Source organism: Agelaius tricolor, unplaced genomic scaffold, assembly GCF_023055355.1.
Source record: "Agelaius tricolor isolate 1412-34295 unplaced genomic scaffold, bAgeTri1.0.p SCAF_12, whole genome shotgun sequence".
Taxonomy (NCBI): Eukaryota; Metazoa; Chordata; class Aves; order Passeriformes; family Icteridae; genus Agelaius; species Agelaius tricolor.
This window is the reverse complement of record NW_027269272.1, coordinates 14672510-14692929: the sequence shown is the minus strand read 5'-3', so window position 1 is coordinate 14692929 and position 20420 is coordinate 14672510. Positions and strand designations below refer to the sequence as shown.

The following is a 20420-nucleotide window of genomic DNA, read 5'->3' as shown; positions in this document are numbered from 1 at the left end:
TTCCAGCTCCAAGGTGTTCTGCACTCCTAGAGACGACCCTCATAGGAGTATTTATACCTTCAAAACTGAAAATTAAGAAAAGAACAGGTTAAAGGTGCAAAACATTCATCATTTCCAGAGTCTGACAATCTGTCATAATAATTCATCAAATTGTTAATCCAGAACCAAAGAAGATGGTGACATTTGTTCATTTTCTTAAGCATGTTCACATTGCCTCGAGAGAAAGCAGCCTGAATTGGAACTTTTAGTAATATGATGCTCTCTACTGTTTGTAGTAAGAATTACATAGTTTTTATTCATAAAAAGTTATTTGGTAGCATGTCCTGTGGAGTGTCATCATTCATATTTTTAAATTGAAACGTGTCTTAAAAAGTCATACATAAATTACAAAAATAACTGGTCAAACTAAACTATAAAAGCAAAGTAGGATTTAAAATATAGTCCCTTAAACGTATAAATGGTCACAAAGTAGGCAAGCAAGAGGCAAAAACACGTGCCTCACCTCAACCCAACTTTTATCCTAGTTCTGAAAATACGTGTATGTATTATGTCATCCTTAAGCAATTTATTTTGCTTTGAAAAATCTGACAGTATAAACAGAAACCTGACCTCTAATGCACCCCAAATCTCATTTTCTGTTTCTCAGCATGTGACACCCAGTTCTGGCCACATTACAGAAAGGAAGCTGTGAATCAACTGGTGACATTCCACAGAAGAGCACTGAGAATGACAAAGGAGTCATAAAATATGGAAGAGCTACTTAGTGTTGTTCTATCTAAGGAAAAGGAGACTGAGAAGAGTCATGGCAACAATCTCCAAACAGGTAACTGGAGAATGTAACATTATCCCTGTCCACTGTGGACATGTTACAAGAAAGATTCAGATCAGGCACAAGGGAATACTTCCTATTGAAGTCAGCAAGCACTGGCATTGCCAGGTGAACGCTCCAATGTCTGTGGTCTTTAGGGACAGGTGCGGCATGCACTGCTCAGAAGTGACCTAACCAGAGGTGGTCCTGTGTGAGCGCAGATGGACAGAGCTGATGAACTCTTCTGATGTCGCCTTTGCCCCCTGCTTCATTGTGGCCAGAAAAAAACCCCAACAATTCACAGAAGCCCACTGGGAAGCACCTTGTGTTTTTCAGCTTTCAAGGCAGAGCTGCCACGCATGTCATGCATTCCCCAGGCACAACAACAGCTGGGGACTCATCAGAATCTTTCCTGTAACAGCGTGGGAGCCCCTGGTACCACCGCCCGGGCTAGGCTGCCCTCAGCACCCTCTCCAGGCCTGCCCGAGAGTAGTCAGGGGCACAGGGATGAGGCCCCGAGGCGATCACGGGGGTATGGGGGATCCAGAACCCTAGTGTGAGGGGTCCACGACCCCGATGTGAGGGAACCATGATCCCAGTGCGGGGATCCATGATCCAAGTGTCAAGGACCCTGATCCCGGTGCGGGGACCCCTGATCCCGGTGCGGGATCCCTGATCCCAACATTAGAGATTCAGCACTCCCCGATTCTCCGCTCCCGGCCGCCCAGCCGCCGCGGTGCTCCCTCTAAACCTTTCCTCCTTCTCCGCAGCCGAGCCCGGAACCTTCACGCAGTGAGGCGCTGTTTCCGGCGGGCCGGGTCGGGCGGACCGCGGTGCCCGGAAGCGGCTGCCGCTGCCCTTGCCCTCAGCGCGGCCGCGCTCCTGCGGCTCCCGGGCCGCTCCTGCTCCCTCCCGGGCCTCTCCCGCTCCCTCCCGGCCCATACGATGTGGCGGACGCGGGCGGCGGCGGCTTGGTAAGCGGGACGAGCCCCGGCGGGCTGCAGGCGGCGCAGCACAGCGGGTTGGGGTGCGGGTGTGAGTGGCGCAGGGCTGGGCCTGAGGCTGCTGCAGCCTGGTAGCCCCGGGCTGGGCACTCTCCCACCCTCCGGCTCCCCTGGGACCGGGGGAGGCGGTGCATGTAGGAAAGGGCTGCTTCTCCCGCATTCTCGCCCAGGGGAGCTCGGGCTGCTTTCGTGTCCATGCGTTGTCCCTGCCAGCAGCTACCTTGCGTCCCGCTTGTTTTCCACCGTTCTACTGCAGCATTCCCGGCTGGAGCAGTGACAGGGACTGGTGGATAACAGCACGATGTTCCTTGGCAAATTTTATAGAGTCATGGAATAGTTCGGGTGGGAAGGGGAACGTGAAGATCATGTAGTTCCAACCCCTATTTGGGAGAAGCAGTAGGAAAATAAGCATTGTCTTGTGCTGAGGGAGAAAGAAAATGCCACCGTGCTTTTTGTTGGATTACGTTTGCTTTGTAGTCACAGGCATAGCTGGCCACTTATTTTGTGTTTTATAAGGCATTTATAATCTCAGTGCAGTGTTGCAGGTTGCAGGCCTGTAATCAGGCAGAACCACTCATATCTGGAAAGATAGTTATTGTTATTTTTGTTATTGTTAAAACCAACGTAGCAGAGGCTTGAGATTTGGAACTCATTAAGTGGTCATTTAATAGCATTGTTCTGCCATCCTTTTCCATCTGGCTGTACTTTTCATTGGAGATCTCAAGGTGATTTTTTGGTCAGTATTCATCAGGACACTTAGCAGCAGCAGGAGGGAGGAAATAGAATATGGATGTTTTGGTGTGATGGAGGAGTAGTGGGGGTTTTAATGAATTATAAGATTTCAGATGTGCAAGTAAAGCACAGCTGAGTTTGAAATAGGCAGTAACACTCAAAAGGAAGTTGTGGATTGAGGTTTTGCCAGGCAAATTTAATAGAATTCAATTTTCCCTTCAGTTTAAGCATACAGACAATGCTATACAACACAATGTGTTCTAAAAGAAAAAATCACAGAGAAGAAAGTCACATAATATTGCACAAAACGCCTTTAGCCCAGGTGAAGATGAATAATGAGGAGTGACTGCTGTAGTATGTGCTACCACATGGTCTCTGCTGAAAATAACAAAGATCTGTGAAATGGTAATGACTGCAAAACAAAATAATGAACAGCCCAGTCATTGGCATGCATCATACAGGATTAGCACACCCTGATTTAAAAACCTGGCTTCAAAACTGGGAAATTAAACATTTCAAGTGTGGTTGGTTTTTATTGGTTCTCTTTGTAGTTAATTTCTGAGTCTTTTGTAATTCCATGTCCAAGATGAGAAATGGTTTACTGGTTTAGAAATTGTTCTGTTCCTGCATATTAATCTCTTTCTAGGTTCTAAGTTACATATTGCCAAAGCCCAGCCTTGCAGAGATAGTTTAGTATAGCAGCAAAGGGAGTCCTTCTCAGCCATAGTGACTTAGGAGCAAGGACTGGCAGAGCAGTCCCTGGAGTTCCTTTACTGAGCTTTCCATTGCACTAAAGGAAATTTCTAAACTTAGATCATTGGCAAAATTGGTCTTTAAGAGAGAAAAATATCTGAATTCTGATTCCAAAAGCTCAATTTCTGGATTAAAAGTTCTTTTTATGACAAAGTCTTTCACTTGTTTGGACATTAAGAATGTGCCTGTCACCTCTAGTACATTGAAAATCTTGAGGCAAAGAACTGTATAGATCATAAAGCATGTTATTAGAAAGCTGTAATATTGTTCACTAAGTATGATTCACTTGTTCTTGTTAAAATCTGTTAATTTTAAATGTTTTAGGATTATGGGATTAGTAATTTGCCATTTCAGTGATATGAAGCATTTCTTTTCTTTTTTTGTCCCATTTGGAAGTAGGTGCACTTGATAATATTGGAAACCCTGAAAAAGGACAAGGTTTCATTTCAACTTTCAAAATTTCATGCCTGTAATTTCACATACAGTACACAAGTTTTATTCCAGACCATGTGTTTGCATAACATAGGCAGGGTTTTTTAGGCTCCTGTGTTTTAACGTGTGCTTTTCATGGCTGAGCTCTGCTTTCAGAGTCAAATTTTCCAGACTTTTCCCTCTTAAATCTGAGTTCCTTCATGAAAGCATCAATGCACATGGTGCAGCCACCTCCAGAACTAATCTTGTCTATACATGACCCAAGACAAAATCATAATCTTGTAATCCTAGAACCACAGCAAGTGAAAGGAACTGAAAAATGTCATTAAGCACATGGTTGGCCTAAATAGGACAAATGTATTCTCCAAAGATTTTTTTTCTGTGTATTGGGTTTTTTAAAGTTTGGAAATCCTCTACTAACTTAATGTTCACTAAAAGTTCATTTAGCGAATAAGACAGGCCAAACTGTTTTTTGTATGTTGGAAGTGTTTTATGGACTCTTTAGCCCAAACAATGCTTTCCCACATGTGTTACTTGCCTTATTGCAGTGTGAAAGTTAAATGTAATCCATAACAGACTTCAGAATTTGTAGTGAAGGTTTTGTGTCTGTAGCCACTAGAAATACTATACCCATTAACAATGTTTGCAGCTTTTTATTTTCCTCATAAGCATAGCAGCAGTAGCTGGAAATTGCGGATTCAAGGTGATGTAATAAGATTATCTGTAGCCAGCTGGAATATAATGTGGATTGCTTCTACAGAGGTGTTTGAGTTAATGGTGTGTTGAAGAAATCAGTTGAAGTTTTTATTTCTTTCTTTTAGTGTCATCTGCCGGAGTCTAGCAAACAGCAGCTGTGGAATAAAGAGAAAATCACCGCTTCAAAACCTGCATCTTGTTTCCCGAAGTATCCATCATCCCTACTATCCAAGTGCAAAGTTCCAGAGACCTCCCTTAAGGATATCCATTCAGCAGTTCTCTTCTCTGAATCGTCTTCCCCTTCACAAAACAAAACTTTTAAATGTAAAACATGGGTACCAGTCCCACAGGAACTTTTGGCTGGCCAGATTAGCCTCTAGGCTTCTCAGAGTTCGCTATCTCATCTTAGGATCTGCAGTAGGAGGTGGCTACACAGCTAAGAAGGTATTTATCTCTGGAAACTACTTCGTGCATTTTGTCTTTGGTATTATATACTTCAGAACAGAAGTTCTTGTTATAGCCACAAAAAAGGGATGCCACTGCTTGGTTAACTGATGATAATAAAAATGAGTGAATATGGAAAACATTGTTTAGGAAACTGCTATAGATCTTAAAAGATCAAAGTACTACTCATAGCTAAAGATGGTGGGTTAGTATGTTTTATGTGTAGGTAGTAGTTGCTCATACACGTCTCTATGTACATTTCTTTTTTCTATTTTTCTATTTCTACCGTGATTTTTCTCCTTTCTTGGTAGACATATGAGCAGTGGAAGGACATGATACCAGATCTCGAGGATTATAAGTGGATTGTTCCTGACTTCATTTGGGAGCTTGATGAACTTGTTGACATCGGTATCACAAAGCCATGATGTTTCTCTGTCTAAAGACTGGCATGTGTAAAACTTAACAGAGGAGTGTAGGTCCTCAGGGCCTCACTCCAGGAGTAGCTTTTCAGGTGTAATTTGAGTGGACTTTTATTTTTGGAGTTTGATGTGTGTTTCACCGAAGAATTTGTATCAGTGTGTTTGTAAGAAGAAATTAAGCTCTGTTTAGCATGGGTATTCCCTAATGCATCCTTTCATTCGAGAATGTTCTTGGTCCTTTCATAAAGCCTATAGTCCCATTAGTCTCCCAGAAAGGAGAGTTGCAGCATGATCAAGGGGACTCACACAGGTTTTGGTAGTATTATGCAGAAAGTTTTTTTCTTTCTATATGATTGACTTACAAGTGAAGATATAAATAGATAGTAAAAAATGTGTGAGTAAAAGACCAGTTGGAAATGCAGAATAATGAACCTGCCTCTCCACACAATTATCTTGAAGATACAGAAGAAAAGAAAGTGAAAAATATAGACTTGCTTTCCTGAGCCTTCAGGTTGCAGTAGAGTCTTTTGTGTATTTTTAGATGAAAGACAGAAATGTGAAAATCAAGCTCTGACTTATATTTTATATGTAGGGTAGAAATGTGATGATCTTTTTTTAAAAAAGAAAATGCAGATTTTGCTGCATAGAATGGTAGAATGCTTTGGATTGGGAGGGGCCTTATAGATGTTTACTTCCAGCCTCAATGCCATGTGTGAGAATTGCATAGGTAAATGTAGAGATTGGAAACTGATACAAGTTTTTCTTGTTCTTACTGCAAATAAACACTGCATTTTTATAGTACTTTAAAGCTAATGATTTTTACTCTTACAGATCACAAAATTGGCTTTTTATGAAATTGAAAACTAAGCTTTTCTTAAGAATATTAAAGACATGAGCATAGATACAGTTTCATGTAATTTTAAAACATCCTCTACAAAGTAAGTGAAAGGATAGCGTATGAAATCTGGTAAAATGCAGCAATAAGTTTTTGGTAACTATAAAGTACCTAAGGCAGCCAACTTATCAGGAAGTTCAAAGTCTAAAAAAGCAAGTGGTTTTTCAGATCTGATAGTCTTTCCCAACAGTAGTGGGGGGAGGTGCATGTGGAGAGAAACTTCTTCATACTTGTTTAAAAAATTTTTTAAAAGCCATATCCTGAAACAGTTGCTAGGTTTTATAGCCTAAGACTTTTTTTTTCCCCAAAAATAATAGAAAAAAGCCCAACTCACTAACTGTTGTACTGTTTTCCTAGAAAAACTTCTCAAAGCCCTCCCTGATGCAGATGACCTTGCCAAACTTATGCCTGACTTTGACAAGATTGGAGAGAGCCTTGCTTCACTGAAAGGATTTCTTTCACCTGGTGAGAACAAATTTTCAGCTAAGTTTTAATTTCAAAAGCTGAACCTATTTGATGATGAGAGTGTAGGTATGTCCTTAGACACTAAAACAAACCAGACCCTGAAAATGTTTGTGTTTGCATTGAATATCTGTTCTGAAAGAGTTGTGGACACAGGTAAGTGTGATGTATTTTTAAAAGAGAGAATCCTAGTAGCAAGTGCAGGGAACTGTAATGTGAAATTGAATAGAAAACTTCTATTCAGCTTCATCTTCTTCTTCAGCTTGAAAGCTCAATTCTTCAGTGAGTCAGAGAAGCTGGATGTGTCCAGCTAGAACTTGGTGAGTGTGTCACTGGACAGCAGCAATATCAGCTGTTACAGGAGAAAAGAGTTGGATTGTTAAGAGCAAAGGTTCTTAATGTTGCAAGCGTGTGAAGTAGGGCATTTGTAACAAAGGTATTCTGTGTTGAATGATGTTTTCCATCTGGTCATGGACTCAGGAAAACTTTCTTGGAGATTTAGGTTAGGTGGGGCAGTGTTTCAAAGGAGCAGGTGAGTTCCAAATCCTTCAGAAAAGGCATGGGGATGGTTTGTCTATTCAGTATATCCAGGCAGTAGGAGGCTTAATGTATCTGTGAGGGGTTATATCATTGTTCTAAGTGTGTTTGAAAATATTTTCATATCAGTGTGCATAAGAAGTGTGGTTTTGTTTCTTTGAAATACTGTCAGTGGCAGAACAAGTTTATTAATCTTACAAATGCAGCAAGAATCTAAGTAGGGGCCAAGTTCAGCAGAGTGACAAGTAGATTACAATCTCCTATGTATTCTGGCTGTTTAAAATTTTAACAGTTTAAAATTGTGTTGTTATTGACCGATAGTGAGATGTCACCAATTACTTGTTATCATACTCACACTGGCATAATGGCCATTTATGATTGTGTGGTCCTCCAAATGAAACAAAGATCCCTCATCTTTATCTTGCATTTTGTTTTGTGTTTATAATTTTTATTTCCCCTCTTCTGCTGATTTTTCACAGGTTACAATTTGGTTAGTGAAGTCATAGGAGCTTCTGATCTACTTCTGTTGTTAGGTGTGTAAAAGCCCTTTTTCCTGCCCTTAACTTGCCTTTTTACAGCAAACTGTTAAAACACTACTATACTAAGAGGAGTGAATATCAATATAAATACAACTATTTACAGCAACTTAATATGGATTTATAAATACTTTCCAACTATTTTAAAAATACTTCATAGAAACACAGAATCTCAGAATATGCTGAGTTGGAAGGAACCCATCAGGATCATAGAGTCCAACTCCTGGCCCTTTTCAGGAATATCCTAAAAATCTCACATGTACCTGAGAGAGGTGTCCAAAATCTTGTTGAACTCTGCCAGGCTTGGTGCTGTGACCACTTCCCTGGGGAGCTTGTTTTAGTGCCCATCCACCTTTTGGGTGAAGAACCTTTTCCTGACCTAGGTCCTCCCCTGTGGGAATGAATAGGTGAATGGTTGATATATCTCTGCCATAGTCCTTAGCAGATGCTTTTTATTTCAGGCTTGTTTCAGAAGCTTCTTTTGAAAACATGTCATTACAATAAGAAAGATTTTTTCTTTTCTCATTACAGTAACAGCAGTGGATTTTGCATTATCCTTCTGTCTTTCTCAAAAACTAATTCTGTCATATTTTGAGAACTTTTAATAGTCTAACTGAAGCTCCCTGCTCCCTTGTGATATAATTAATCTGAGTCATAAACTAGATATAAAATTTTCAGATGAATTTTAAACTGAGTTTCTTCTTCACTTTCTTAAGATGAATTTTTTTTATAGGAACTTCAAAGATTATTGAATTACTAACTCATGGGGGTTGAAACTTTAATTTTCTAGTAACTGTAGTTTGAGATTTTTAGTGCCTTTTGCATCTTATTATTAGTTTCTGTAATTGTGTCCTAGGTTCTCCAGGAGAAACAGCATTCCGGGCTACTGACCAGGGATATGACAATGACAAACAGTTCAAGAAGGTAATTACTCACTTGCAAACCTGAAAATGTCTCTATAAACAGGTATTTATGGTTTGAAAGTGCATCAGTAGCCCATTGCAGAAGTTCATTTGAAGCAGCTTGAAAACAATTTATTGTTGAATATTAGTTCAGTATGCATTACTGCATTTTATAAATAAAATTATTGCACGGATAATGAACATTTTGGTGTAAGGAACTTCAAGGCAGACATGAATAAGTTTAGTAATTGCATTATTAAGAAAATTGGTCTGTAATAAAAATGTGATTTTAGGTATTGTATGTGCATTTGCAATTTTTCAGGGCATGATCTCCATGGCACTTGAGTTTATAACTTATTACTGAAGTTGGTTTAGGTGTTTATATTTATTTTTTAGCATTTCTGCTTCAAACTCGTTTCTGTTGACATTTTCTTAAGTTTTAATTCTTACTTAAGAATTTCTGCCTTAAAGGATTCCATTTCTTAAACTAGTCTGTTTTTTAATTTCTTCATATAGATAAAGCATACATCATATTTTTGTTACTATTTTCTGGAAAATAATGTTACTGTAATTTGATAACCTAAAGTTTTAGCACTTTTTTCCTTGAAGTCAAGAAGGTGAAGTTTATTTTTTTGTTTTCTGTTCTGAACATTTCTGTTAAATTCCTAAATTGTCGTATTGCTCATTCTTTAAAGGCTTTTCTTTTTCTTGTGTCTGTATTTAAAAATTGTTTTACAAAAATGGAAGGAAAACAATATATATCAGGGAATTTGTAAATTATCATATAGTTATTTTTGAACTGAAATTTTCTGAACTATAACTGGGGCTTTTCCATAAACAACTTTTCTGTATATACAGGCATGTATACATTTATTCTGCATTAATTCTGCATGGTAACATAGTGAAACATGTACAAAGCTCAGATCTTACAACCATTTTTCCCCCTGTAGAACACTGATAGATTTTTACACAAGAATTAACCTAGCTTTTTATTTCCCCTTTGTCTGTAAACTGTCTATGTTTTTCTCCAGAGTGCTTGCTTTGCACAGGTTTCACTGTATAAAACATAAAGAACACTTTACTACTGATTTGTGAAGAAGTGGCCATCTTAGTTTATTGTCTCTGATGATTGAAATAACTGACACTTTTATTGAATACTAGTAATATCATTAAAACTTGTTATGATTCTGTGGTTGTTTTGGATGCAGTGATATCTGCATTTTAACTTTGACTGTGGTGTGGAAAATATCACCAGATTAAATTAATATGATTAAGAAAATTTTGTCTGGTCTAATGATTATATCTGATAAGAAACTGTTAATTTACTAATTAATCTGATCAGTTTGGACAGAATATTTGAAACTAGGCACATATGAATCTCTTACATTTATTCAGAGCATAATCACCAAGTTTGTTGGCAGGAAAAATTATTGCTTTCAAGACAATGGATGAGATGGCCTTTTTGCATTCAATGCTTACCACTGCCAACCAATGCTAGTTTAAGAACTGTAATTGTATGGGTTCATGAAGTGATTGTATGGGTGCTGTAGTATGATACTCAATGTGCCTGATGAGAGCTGGTTTTCTTTGTTTCGTTGTGAAGAGATTAGTAACTGATAAATCTAGAAATTATTTGTTTGGAGGAATTTTCTGAAGAATTGTTACAGGATGTGATCCTCAGACAGGTCTCTAAAAGCTTCCAGCAGACTGAGTAAGAAACCAGTTGTTTTGCAAAATAACTTTAAGTGAGTGAAAGATGTCCTAAACACAAAATCAGGCTGTACTGCTTCTTGTCAGTTAATGTGTTTATCTCATAATCTCTCATTTAATCCAAAAAGTACAATCTTTTTAAAAGAGAATTAAATTACCGGAGTGTTCAGATAAGTAGTTTAAATATGTGGCATCTAAATCTCTCTTTACCTGGATTAAATAAGAAATTTTGTTCTGGGAGAAAGAAGAGCAAAGTTATAAAAACTATAGTGAAGTAAAAGTACTGTATTGTAAGTGAGGAACTAGTTGAGGCTCCTACTTGAAACAGCTGTGTTACCTTCTTAGATTATCTTCCACTATTGTCTGTCTTCATGAAAATTTTCTTTAAGAAATAGTTTCCTCTTAAAGCAGACAAATTCCAAAGCTTAGCCTTTACCATTAAAGGAAACATATAGTGGATATAGCTGTGATGGAGTTGGATTGAAGACTGTGACTCAGGTCTTGGTGTGGGGCTTAGAGTCCTTTCCTGCTCTGGTTCTTTGGCACCATGTCGTGCTGTGGAGACCCTGCTGCTCCCTGGAGCACTTGCAGTGTGTGATTGTCTCACTCAGCCTGCACAGGGTCACTCACCTTCAGCTGGTGTAAGGAGCTGCACAAATCCCACAGCCCCTGACCACAGCTGCTGCTGGAGAGTGAGAGAGACTTGAGTAAGGACTGTCACTCACTTGGATTTTTTTTTAAATATTTGGTTTTTGTTTTGTTCTTCCTTGCAATTTATGCAATAAAGTTTCCATAATTTTCTCTGTTTTATTAAGAGTGCTATTATATTCCCAACTTAATTTCCAGTTTGATGTTATAGATGCTCTAGATAAAATTGTTGCATTTATTCAAATTCTTAAAAATTGATCTCTTTACCTATCTTGTAATTTTCACTCCTTTGTATTCCTTTTAAAATAAAGAGAGAGTTGCACTCAGCTGTAGTGCAGTATATTAACTTTTAATACAAGATAATAGGGGATGGGAGAAGTTTAAAGAATGCACAGTAACAATGTCAGGGTTTGTCCCAGTATGTCAACTACTGTAGTCTTTTAACTCCTGTTATTCCCTACCCTTTACATTGTTTCTTTGACAGTGAAAAGAATAATGTAATGATTGTAAAGAACTTGATTTTTGAAATTGCATTAATTGATTGGTGTTGATTTTTCTAGCAAAAATTCTTTAAAGGACAGGTTGATTTTGGTGGAGGGGACATGCAGTGATAGTGTCCAATGACAGAGAGATATCAATATTTTTATTTGTGTCTTGGTTTATGCCAGCTGGGGTGCTGTGTGTGTAGTTCTGTGCTACAGTTTAAAGTTCTTAATTTTTTAATATTAATTTATTTTTTAATCTAAAACAGTAAATTAAGATCTAAAATATAAGTAATAATGTGATTATTGATTGTAACATTATCTTCATATCTATCAGAGAAGTCTTTTAAATGACATAATTTTTTTATTTGAATATTTTATTAAATGGTGTGACTGTAGTTGCAAATTATTCTTGTCATATTTTATTGTGGAATAGAAGTCACATGTACCAGATGTCTTTGAAAGGAATTGCTGATTAAATAATTCGATTTGGTGACTTCAAATTTCTGTTACTTCCTGTTTAAGTGCTGAAAGGCCTTCATGGCAGATTTTGTTCAGTGCTTTTTCTTGTATTTTTGGACCCATAGCATAATGTTTAAAGGGAATTTGTTGGGTCATACCGAGAGTTTCCTGGTCTGCAAAATATAATTACTGTTCTTCTAATACTACATGTAGCCAAGAGGCTTCCTCTCCTTGCTTCTGTGTAGGAATGAAGTCTTGCCTGAGTTCCTGGCTCAGTTCTAGTGCATCTGCTAGTCTGGCATTAGAGGCATTTATTAAATCTGAAAGTGGTTCAGTAAAATGCAAGAAGATTTTTCTGTGCTTCAAATTATACAAATCACTGTTTAACAAATGTTTATATTTGGTCATTTGATTGTGTCTCTCCTTTTATCCATTCTCTTGTGTTGTTTATCCTTATGTGTACATGCCTGTGTGTGTATTTCATGCAACAGATGTATACCTGTTGGATATGATGGATGTCTTGAATTCTTACACCAAAGTTCTGTTTCAGAGCTTGTTTTGATTCCTGAACTACATTTTTGAAACATTTCATTTCACTGCATGTCTTATTAGAAGATGTAATATTTTTTAAAAAGAAATTTATTTAAATAGTTCATTAATATTATTCTCTGCATTCTCTGAAATAAACAGTTCATAAGCTTCTGGTAGAGGCTGGCACTGTATTTCTCAACCAATTTTGAAAGACAGCTCACCATTATAGGATTGTTTGGTGTGGAGGAAGAAGAGAACTAAGCTTTGTGGAAATGCTGAATGAGTAAAAAAATAAGCATCAAGTTTTAGGAAGGTTTGGAATGATCAGGAAGACTTATGACAGCATGAATTTAAATTGCAGTGTGTTATGGGAGTGGAGAGGGAGCTTTTTCCTTTTTTTATGCTCAAGAAACTATTTTTCTTCTGCTAGTTTTTGAAAGTTAAGTACCAACCAAAAATCATTTTTTATAAATTGTCTGTATTTTGCTAGCAATAAAAACAAAGCAAAAATACCCTAAAGAATTTTTACTGACAAAGCTGAACCGAACAGTTTGATAATATTTTAAAGCTGAGATAGTTATAGATGGAATTTTAAAAATATTTAGATGCTTTGTTAAAGCTGAATATAATTGTAAAATGTAGCTAAACGTTGGTTGCTTTGTTCTGCCTGGATTTGCAAAATGCATGGTTTTGCTGACTCTATCCACTCCAGCTAGCAAGAGATCTTGCTAATGAAATTCCACTTGCATTTGAATTGACCCGCTCATACCTGGTTTTCATCTGTCTTTGTGTCATGCCTTTTGGTTTAACTTTGTTCTCCTTACACCCCAAATTTTTCCTCTCCTTTTTATTATAAACTCACGGCAGGGCCTGCTTGGGGAGCTCATTCTGTTACAACAGCAAATCCAGCAGCACGAAGAGGAAGCACGCAGAGCCGCTGGCTTCTCTTCCCAGCAGAAGCGCAAGGTGATGCCCTGAGGGATGAAATGTTCTGCATTCACTCTAATCCAATACCTCAGCTCTCTGCATTTGAGCTAGAAAAATCTAACTAATTAAATCGTGGATGCAAGTAATTGGCCAACTTCACTACAGATGGGTGGTCCTGTTTCAGTTTAACCAGGTTGCATTTAAAGCATGATGTTAAAAGCAAAAGAGGTACTTTGTGTCGCTTTGAAAATGTATTATCTCTGCCTCTATAAAAAGTGTTATTTAAAGTTCAAACATTAAAAATGCATTTAAGGAAAGTACATGAATCAAACCTGTTTACTGTTGCTTGTTTCTGGTAGCTCTGTCTTGTAAGAGTGTAGCTATTTACAGGGACTATATCTCTGGGAGTTTTTCTCCCCTGCTTTATACTGTTGCCAATCTGAAAATGACAGCAGCTCCTTAGTAATAATTTTGCCTAGACAATTGAATACCACTGATAATAACAGTGTATCTACTGTATATTCATCAGTGGTAGTCCCTTGTCTGTTCTCCATCTTAAAGCAGAATTTTTACTGATTTGTTGCGCTTGTTGAACATCTGTACTTCTCTTTACTTGTTTAATTTAAGCTCTGATCATTTTGTTAATTATTATATGGCTGATTGGAAATCCCTCTTAAAGTGAGATGTTTTAGTTGTCTGATCTGTTGCAATCTGTAATTCTTGACCACATTGCTTTGTTGGGTGCTTTTGTATCTCCTTAAAAACTTTCTGATTAGTCATACTTTTCAGCAGCTTTGGAATTGAGCACTGAATACAGAACTTGATCTTCTGTACATCTAAAGATAAATCCCACAGAAAGAGAAATGCTCTAAATATTAATTCAACTTTTAGACATGTTTGCATAGCTGTAATTGTCATGCTTTTGAGTCCATCAACAGAGGAAAACAGTGTTCTCTGAAAGTATAGTAGTACTTCAGTGTTTTACTTTCTTGCCATATTATTTTATATGGTTTAGAGTTACAAGCTCCCTTGTCGGATTGTATACAGTTTATTGTGAGAGAGCTAGAGTATAGAATAATAGATTGAAGTAATAATAAAATGTATGAACATGTAAAAATTGCTGGAAAACCAACACAATATTTGATATATAAAAATTTATCAGGCTAATAAACACGTTCAGAGAAAAAGTGAGCTTGATACTACATTTGTTTATGATTGAGATTCTACTTTTTAGAACTTTGTTGCAACTAATTCCACAATTCCCAAGCTGTGAAGAAACTGCAAGGGCTGTCTTTGTAAATGTTATCCTGCCCTCCATGGCAAGTATTGTGTTTTCAGAGGACTGAAGGTCTACCTTCCTTTGCATATGGAAAATTTTCACTTAGCATTCAATGTGCTGTTTGGCATACATGCCTTAAGACAAAGAATGAGTCATGTTTGTTACACTAACTTTTATGTTTGAATCAATTTGAAAGAGATGGTAAACTATTTTCTTTAATACCTTGATATGAGGATATGGGTCAAAGAATCCAATTATTGATCCATATTCTCTTTTGGAAGAACAAATTGTGACTGTCAATGAAATAAATCATTGCAGGCCCTTCTGACGGGGCATAAACTAACCCTTTTTATTTTTTAACTGAGTTGTCTTGCTTGCATGTCTGTAATAAAACATGGTATTTTTATTTCAGTTCTTGAAAGTTTTGTCGCCCAATTTATTTGCATATTTTTCCATTTTAATTTATTTACTCAATATTAAATCTACTGCAGTTGTAAATTGAGTAACAGTACAAACCATCTCACAATCAGGAGAAGATACTAAAACCAAAAATTTAATCTTCTGTTGTTGATTTTTTTTTTTCTTGGGCAGCCTGTTAGATATTTAGCAGTAAAATTGTTTACCTACTGCACTGTGCATGGCTGCTTGAATGCATTTTGTCTGGGCCTTAATATTTTCATTTAAATTATTGGAAATTGTTGTAGTTCTGCACATAATCAGTTTAAAATTATTTGCAGTGAACAGATATCTGTGTGCAAGGCTCCTTGATTAAAAATAAGTCTCCAGCATTCTTTTCTCATAATTCTTTATGGTGGCAATGGGGAAAGAGGGAGTAATCTTGAGTTACAAACCGTATTGAACTGGATTAAACAAATACTCAATACTCCATAATGAACTGGATTAAACAAACTCAGTATGTGTCTATAGGTACTCTATACCTATAGAACCATACTTTAATAGTTGGTTTTTGGGGGGGGATAGAAATCAGAAATCAGTCTTATGTGACTGTTAGTACTTCAAATTGATACTTTAGCTTTTGTGGCAGCTTTAAAATTTCTAGCAATATTAAGGACCACATGTTCAAAATACTGTATGTACTAACATTGAAATCACACCTGCACCAAGCACTGAGGCAAAGGCACCATTCTGGAGCTGTTTGTTGGTTTTGACATAACTCACCCAAAGTCCTTGTTAGAATTCATCATCTAGTGCTGGATTATTCTTTGCTTCAGATCTCGCAATGCGAGGCTGTGCAGTATTTTGGCTTTCTGCATTGAACAGAAGCATCAGCCCACACAGACAGTGCCTGTGGTTGGAGGGGTCTGTAGGGAAGCACTTCAGAGGTGCATCATGGCCCCACAAGTCCTCTGAGAACAGCAGAGAGCAGGAAAATATTACCTCCTTTGAAAGTCTGCAGCACATGGAAACTCTTTGTTTTCCTTTTCTTTCCTAAATTTTCTTGCTTCTTTTGGCTCTGTGCATCACTTTCTTTGCCTCCTGTTTTTATTTTCCCCTAATATCTCTGAGGTGTTGGAGGTGTGTGTATATGTAAATGTTTATTTACATATAGCAGCTTATAGCTGCACGCATCAAGTCCTCTGTTCAACTAACCCTGTTTCTGATGTACTTTTGCTACCACTGAACTAATTAACAGCAATGAAAAGTTAATTTACAGCATTTTGTCTTTGCTCTTTATGAAAGAAAATAATGGCAATAAGATGGAAGTGTCAGTTTGGATTTCTTTCTATAAAGTGCAGACACAGTTCTTCAGGTTTAACAGCTAAATGATACTGAGCGCTGTGAATACTTGTGGATTATAATTCTTGTTTAGTCTGTAACAACTCTTGTAAAGTTTTAGTAATGGAATTAATTTATGTCTAAATAACAGCTGTCCTCTGCATATTAGATAATATGCTCTTTCTCATTTGAAGCCAGCTTGAGTTGTAAATGTCACATGGGCTTTATCACGTGAACTTTATTTAAATATTGACACACTCAATAATTGTTTAGGTTACCATTTTTTCTAAATTGAATATTATATCAGTCAACCATTAGATTTTGTTGTTTGTAAATATTTACATCATAAGAATTTGTATTCCATCATTAATGCTTTTTGCCTTTGTGTTAGTAAAAGGGGATTGTTTAAAACAACTGTTTACTGCATCTTGATGAACACATTTTAGGAGCATTTAGCTTAGAATGTTTCTTAGTGCTTGATCTTACTACATTAATTCCTTGAATCTCAAGATGTCTTGTACTATAATATCCTAATTTTTCCTAAGTTTTAATGTAATTTCAATAATTTTGAAATAACCCTTCAAGACTGTCCTGCCTATCTAAAATATATGATGTTGTGTAGCCTGTTTAGAATTCTGACATACAAATAGAAAATAAGAATGCTTATGAATATTCATAAATAGTGAATAGTCACCTGAAAGTATTTTCTGTAGCAAGCAGGTGTTCAGTGATTTTATCACATTAAGATGGTGCTAATTCAGAAATTGGATATACAAGATCCTGAGAGTTTGACCAATAAAACTACATTTCGTTCAGTGGCAGAAATCTCAGCACCATATGAAGCAGCTTTTCCTTAAGCCCACTTTCCCAGTATTAAGGTCTTGAAGGGTTCATTTTTACATTTGCATGTACTGAAATTCAGACAATTCTTTGATGTAAAGCTCCTGTTGCAGATGGGGCTTTCCATCAGCTTTAAATTTCAAATGCTAATTGAAGAATTTTACTTGCTAAAATGCATGTCAAGTCACTTTTCTTATATGGAATGAAACTTTCAGTTCATAATTTGGTTACTTACAGTGCTTAAACTAAACAAGTGATGGTAGTCATGATTATTTTTCTTTGTAGGTTTCTGACAAAGAGAAGATTGATCAACTTCAAGAAGAATTACTACGCACTCAGGTGACTTTTCTGAGTTATTGATACCTTAAGTAGTGATTTATGTGCAGCAGACTCAGATTTACTAGACAAAAGCACACCTGAAGTATTTTTGGTAGAAATGCAGTGCTTTTTTCAATCTCTGAATGTATGAATGCAGAGTCCCCTGTGTTGGCACAGAGCAAAGGTCAGTTTAGTCTGTTCTTCTCTGACAATGACTTACAGAAAGCAAGACCTCATTCCAAGCAAGCTTTAATCTCACCTTGATTAGCAAGACAGAGCTAGTTATTTGTAAGCTAGATTTTTTTCAGGGATGATGCACATTAGTCATATTTGTCAGTGTTTTGGTTTTCTTGCTCACATTAATGTACAATTAATCTTTTATCTGCAGGCTTCTAAACTGATTGGCTCTTTGGCTCAGCTACATTCTATAGGGGCATTCCTAACCTCATGATAGATTTGCTAGTTTTGAGTGCATTTATTACTTACCTTTTTTTAATAACATATTGAAATTTTTTTTTTTTTTAAAGTACACTCAGGCCAAACACATTTCCACATTGTAGAAAAACATTTCCAGAGTAGATATCAAAACTATATATATCTCTCATCATCAGAGTACCACTGCAATCTCCTAAACAGGGCAAAGCTGGTACAGTTGTCTCAATCTGAGGTTTTATGCTGAAGAAAGGGTCTAAATGAGGCATGCCCATTTACATTCAAGCTCCATTTTGATTGAATGGCCAGTTCCCACTGACACTGATTTCTGTCTGGTTCCATATGTGTAGCTTCTTTGAAAATGATGCTTAAGAAGCTTTAATATTGATCTTTGTGTCCTGAGGTTTGAATAGTGTGCTCTTATAAAAACTTTTGAAGCAAAAGGGTTGCATTGCAAAAAATAAAGTAATTCTGACACTCTTCTCTTGGTGACCTTGTATTCTTAATAACTAGTGGTCATGAAGGTTTCTATATTTCTGAAAGACCTGCCTGAAGGATTATAAGTTTTTCATAGGTAAAACTTCGCTCATGTGAATCTATTATGTCCATAATTGCACAAATATGTTTGTACTACTTTTTATAGCTCAAATACCAAAGAATGCTTGAGCGATTAGAGAAGGAGAACAAAGAATTGAGAAAATTGGTACTGCAAAGAGATGACAAGGGAATTCATCAGAGGAAGTTAAAGGTATGTGTTACAAAACCGCATTGAAATATAATGGCACCGTATTTTCCATTATGCTATTCTAAATTGCATTTGTTTATTCATATATAAACTTCTAACATTTGTTTTAAGATACCTCTGTTAATTTTTTGAGTCATCAGGACTTTCACACATCCTTTATTTTTTAACTATATAACTTTTGGAGTTGGCTTCAATTGGAAACCATAAAGGGGTTACCATGTCTAACTAAATAACTTACCTAAGAGATTGGGAAATGTGGCTTGGTTTTTTCATGTAGCTTCAGTGTATTTTCGGATAATCTTGCTTCCAGCTCTTTTTGCACACACAATCTGATACCTTTGTGCTTTGTCATGGGTCTCATTGAGTTTGGTAGGAGTAAGTTATGGGGTCAGGGAACATCATTTAATGATTGTAAAAATCCAGTGAGACTGGCATTTGTTTTTGTCTGCTAACATCCTGAGCATTTTAAAAATAGGTGTTTTCTGCCTCTCTGTGTGATTTGTTAACCAGTATGGATCTTGTTCTTTCCTCTGGGAACTGAAAGATGAATCTTACTTATGCTTAATAAGTTAGATAACTCTGTATCCATGTTAATGTTTATTGTTCATCAAACTAAATAATTGTAGATGTTTAATGGAAGAAACTCAATTTAGCTTAACCTGAAAGCTGTGAAGTTTGCACTCGGTTGTTCTCTTATGCTGTACATAGGAGATTTCATTTTCCCCCCTTCATCCACAGGAGTCGAGGAGTGACTTTACTTGGTATTGTATTTCATAGAAGATAGATAGCTGCAGTATAGACAGCTGTGGTTTCAAACCATCAGGAGAAAGTAAAATCATTTTTACCCAAATTTACAGAAGTAGTCTGAAACTTCTGTTCTCTTATTTGACTGTGTTTTTTCTATGTACTTTTTTTTGTAGAAGTCCTTGATTGATATGTATTCTGAAGTACTTGACATCCTGTCTGATTATGATGCCAGTTATAACACTCAAGATCACCTACCTCGAGTAAGCAGATAACAAGTTCAATGATTTCTACTGAAACACAGTTTTGCAATTAAATAGAGCATTTCATTATATTCCAGAATAATCCAGAGTTAGTGCTAGGCTATTTTCTTGTAACTCCACCTTTTTGCTTAAGACATGTCTTTCATTTTAAAAGCAGTAAGATAATTTTGAAGATAACAAATTTAACCATGTTAAATAAGCCTGTTTTGGCTCTTAGATAAACCCTGTCTAGATTCAGTTACTGCTGCTGTGCTCCGCTTTCCATTTTCAATGGAAATGGATGATGTTGATACAGACGTATGTCTTCCTAGTCAGCTTTTGTCTAAACTTCCAAAATATCCTTCCAAAAGCCAATGGCTGTTTAAACTTTCACTTAAGGTGGTGGTGGTTGGAGACCAAAGTGCAGGAAAAACCAGCGTGTTAGAAATGATCGCCCAGGCCCGCATATTCCCTCGAGGCTCTGGTGAGATGATGACACGCTCCCCTGTCAAGGTAGGAAACATCCCCATCTCTGAATCAGCATTTGCTGCATTGTTCTCCCTCTGATTGTGACATTGATTGAAGCATACATGTACATAGGTTTATAAAATGGCCTGTAAGCAGGGGAGTTGTTTCAGCCAATGACAAGAGCTCTGCAGGTCTGTATATGATCCATGTGTACTGTCTGAGTAGTAGCAGTACC

General features: G+C 37.0%; 1 protein-coding gene across 4 annotated transcripts in view; it reads left to right on the top strand.

Annotated features, from left to right (window-relative positions):
- Positions 1–1624: 1624 nt before the first annotated feature.
- OPA1 (OPA1 mitochondrial dynamin like GTPase) overlaps positions 1625–20420 on the top strand; it is a 49931-nt gene continuing 31135 nt past the window's right edge. Inside the window, exons 1-11 of one of the 4 annotated variants that reach the window (XM_071437756.1) lie at positions 1625–1782; positions 4551–4869; positions 5181–5277; positions 6541–6648; positions 7662–7715; positions 8575–8642; positions 13321–13419; positions 17522–17575; positions 18630–18734; positions 19652–19738; positions 20117–20230. In XM_071437756.1, the coding sequence (XP_071293857.1) occupies positions 1754–1782; positions 4551–4869; positions 5181–5277; positions 6541–6648; positions 7662–7715; positions 8575–8642; positions 13321–13419; positions 17522–17575; positions 18630–18734; positions 19652–19738; positions 20117–20230 (1134 nt within the window). In that variant the 5' untranslated portion in view covers positions 1625–1753. The remainder of the gene's footprint in view (positions 1783–4550; positions 4870–5180; positions 5278–6540; positions 6649–7661; positions 7716–8574; positions 8643–13320; positions 13420–17521; positions 17576–18629; positions 18735–19651; positions 19739–20116; positions 20231–20420) is intronic. The other 3 variants (XM_071437757.1, XM_071437758.1, XM_071437759.1) reach the window with 3 other exon arrangements.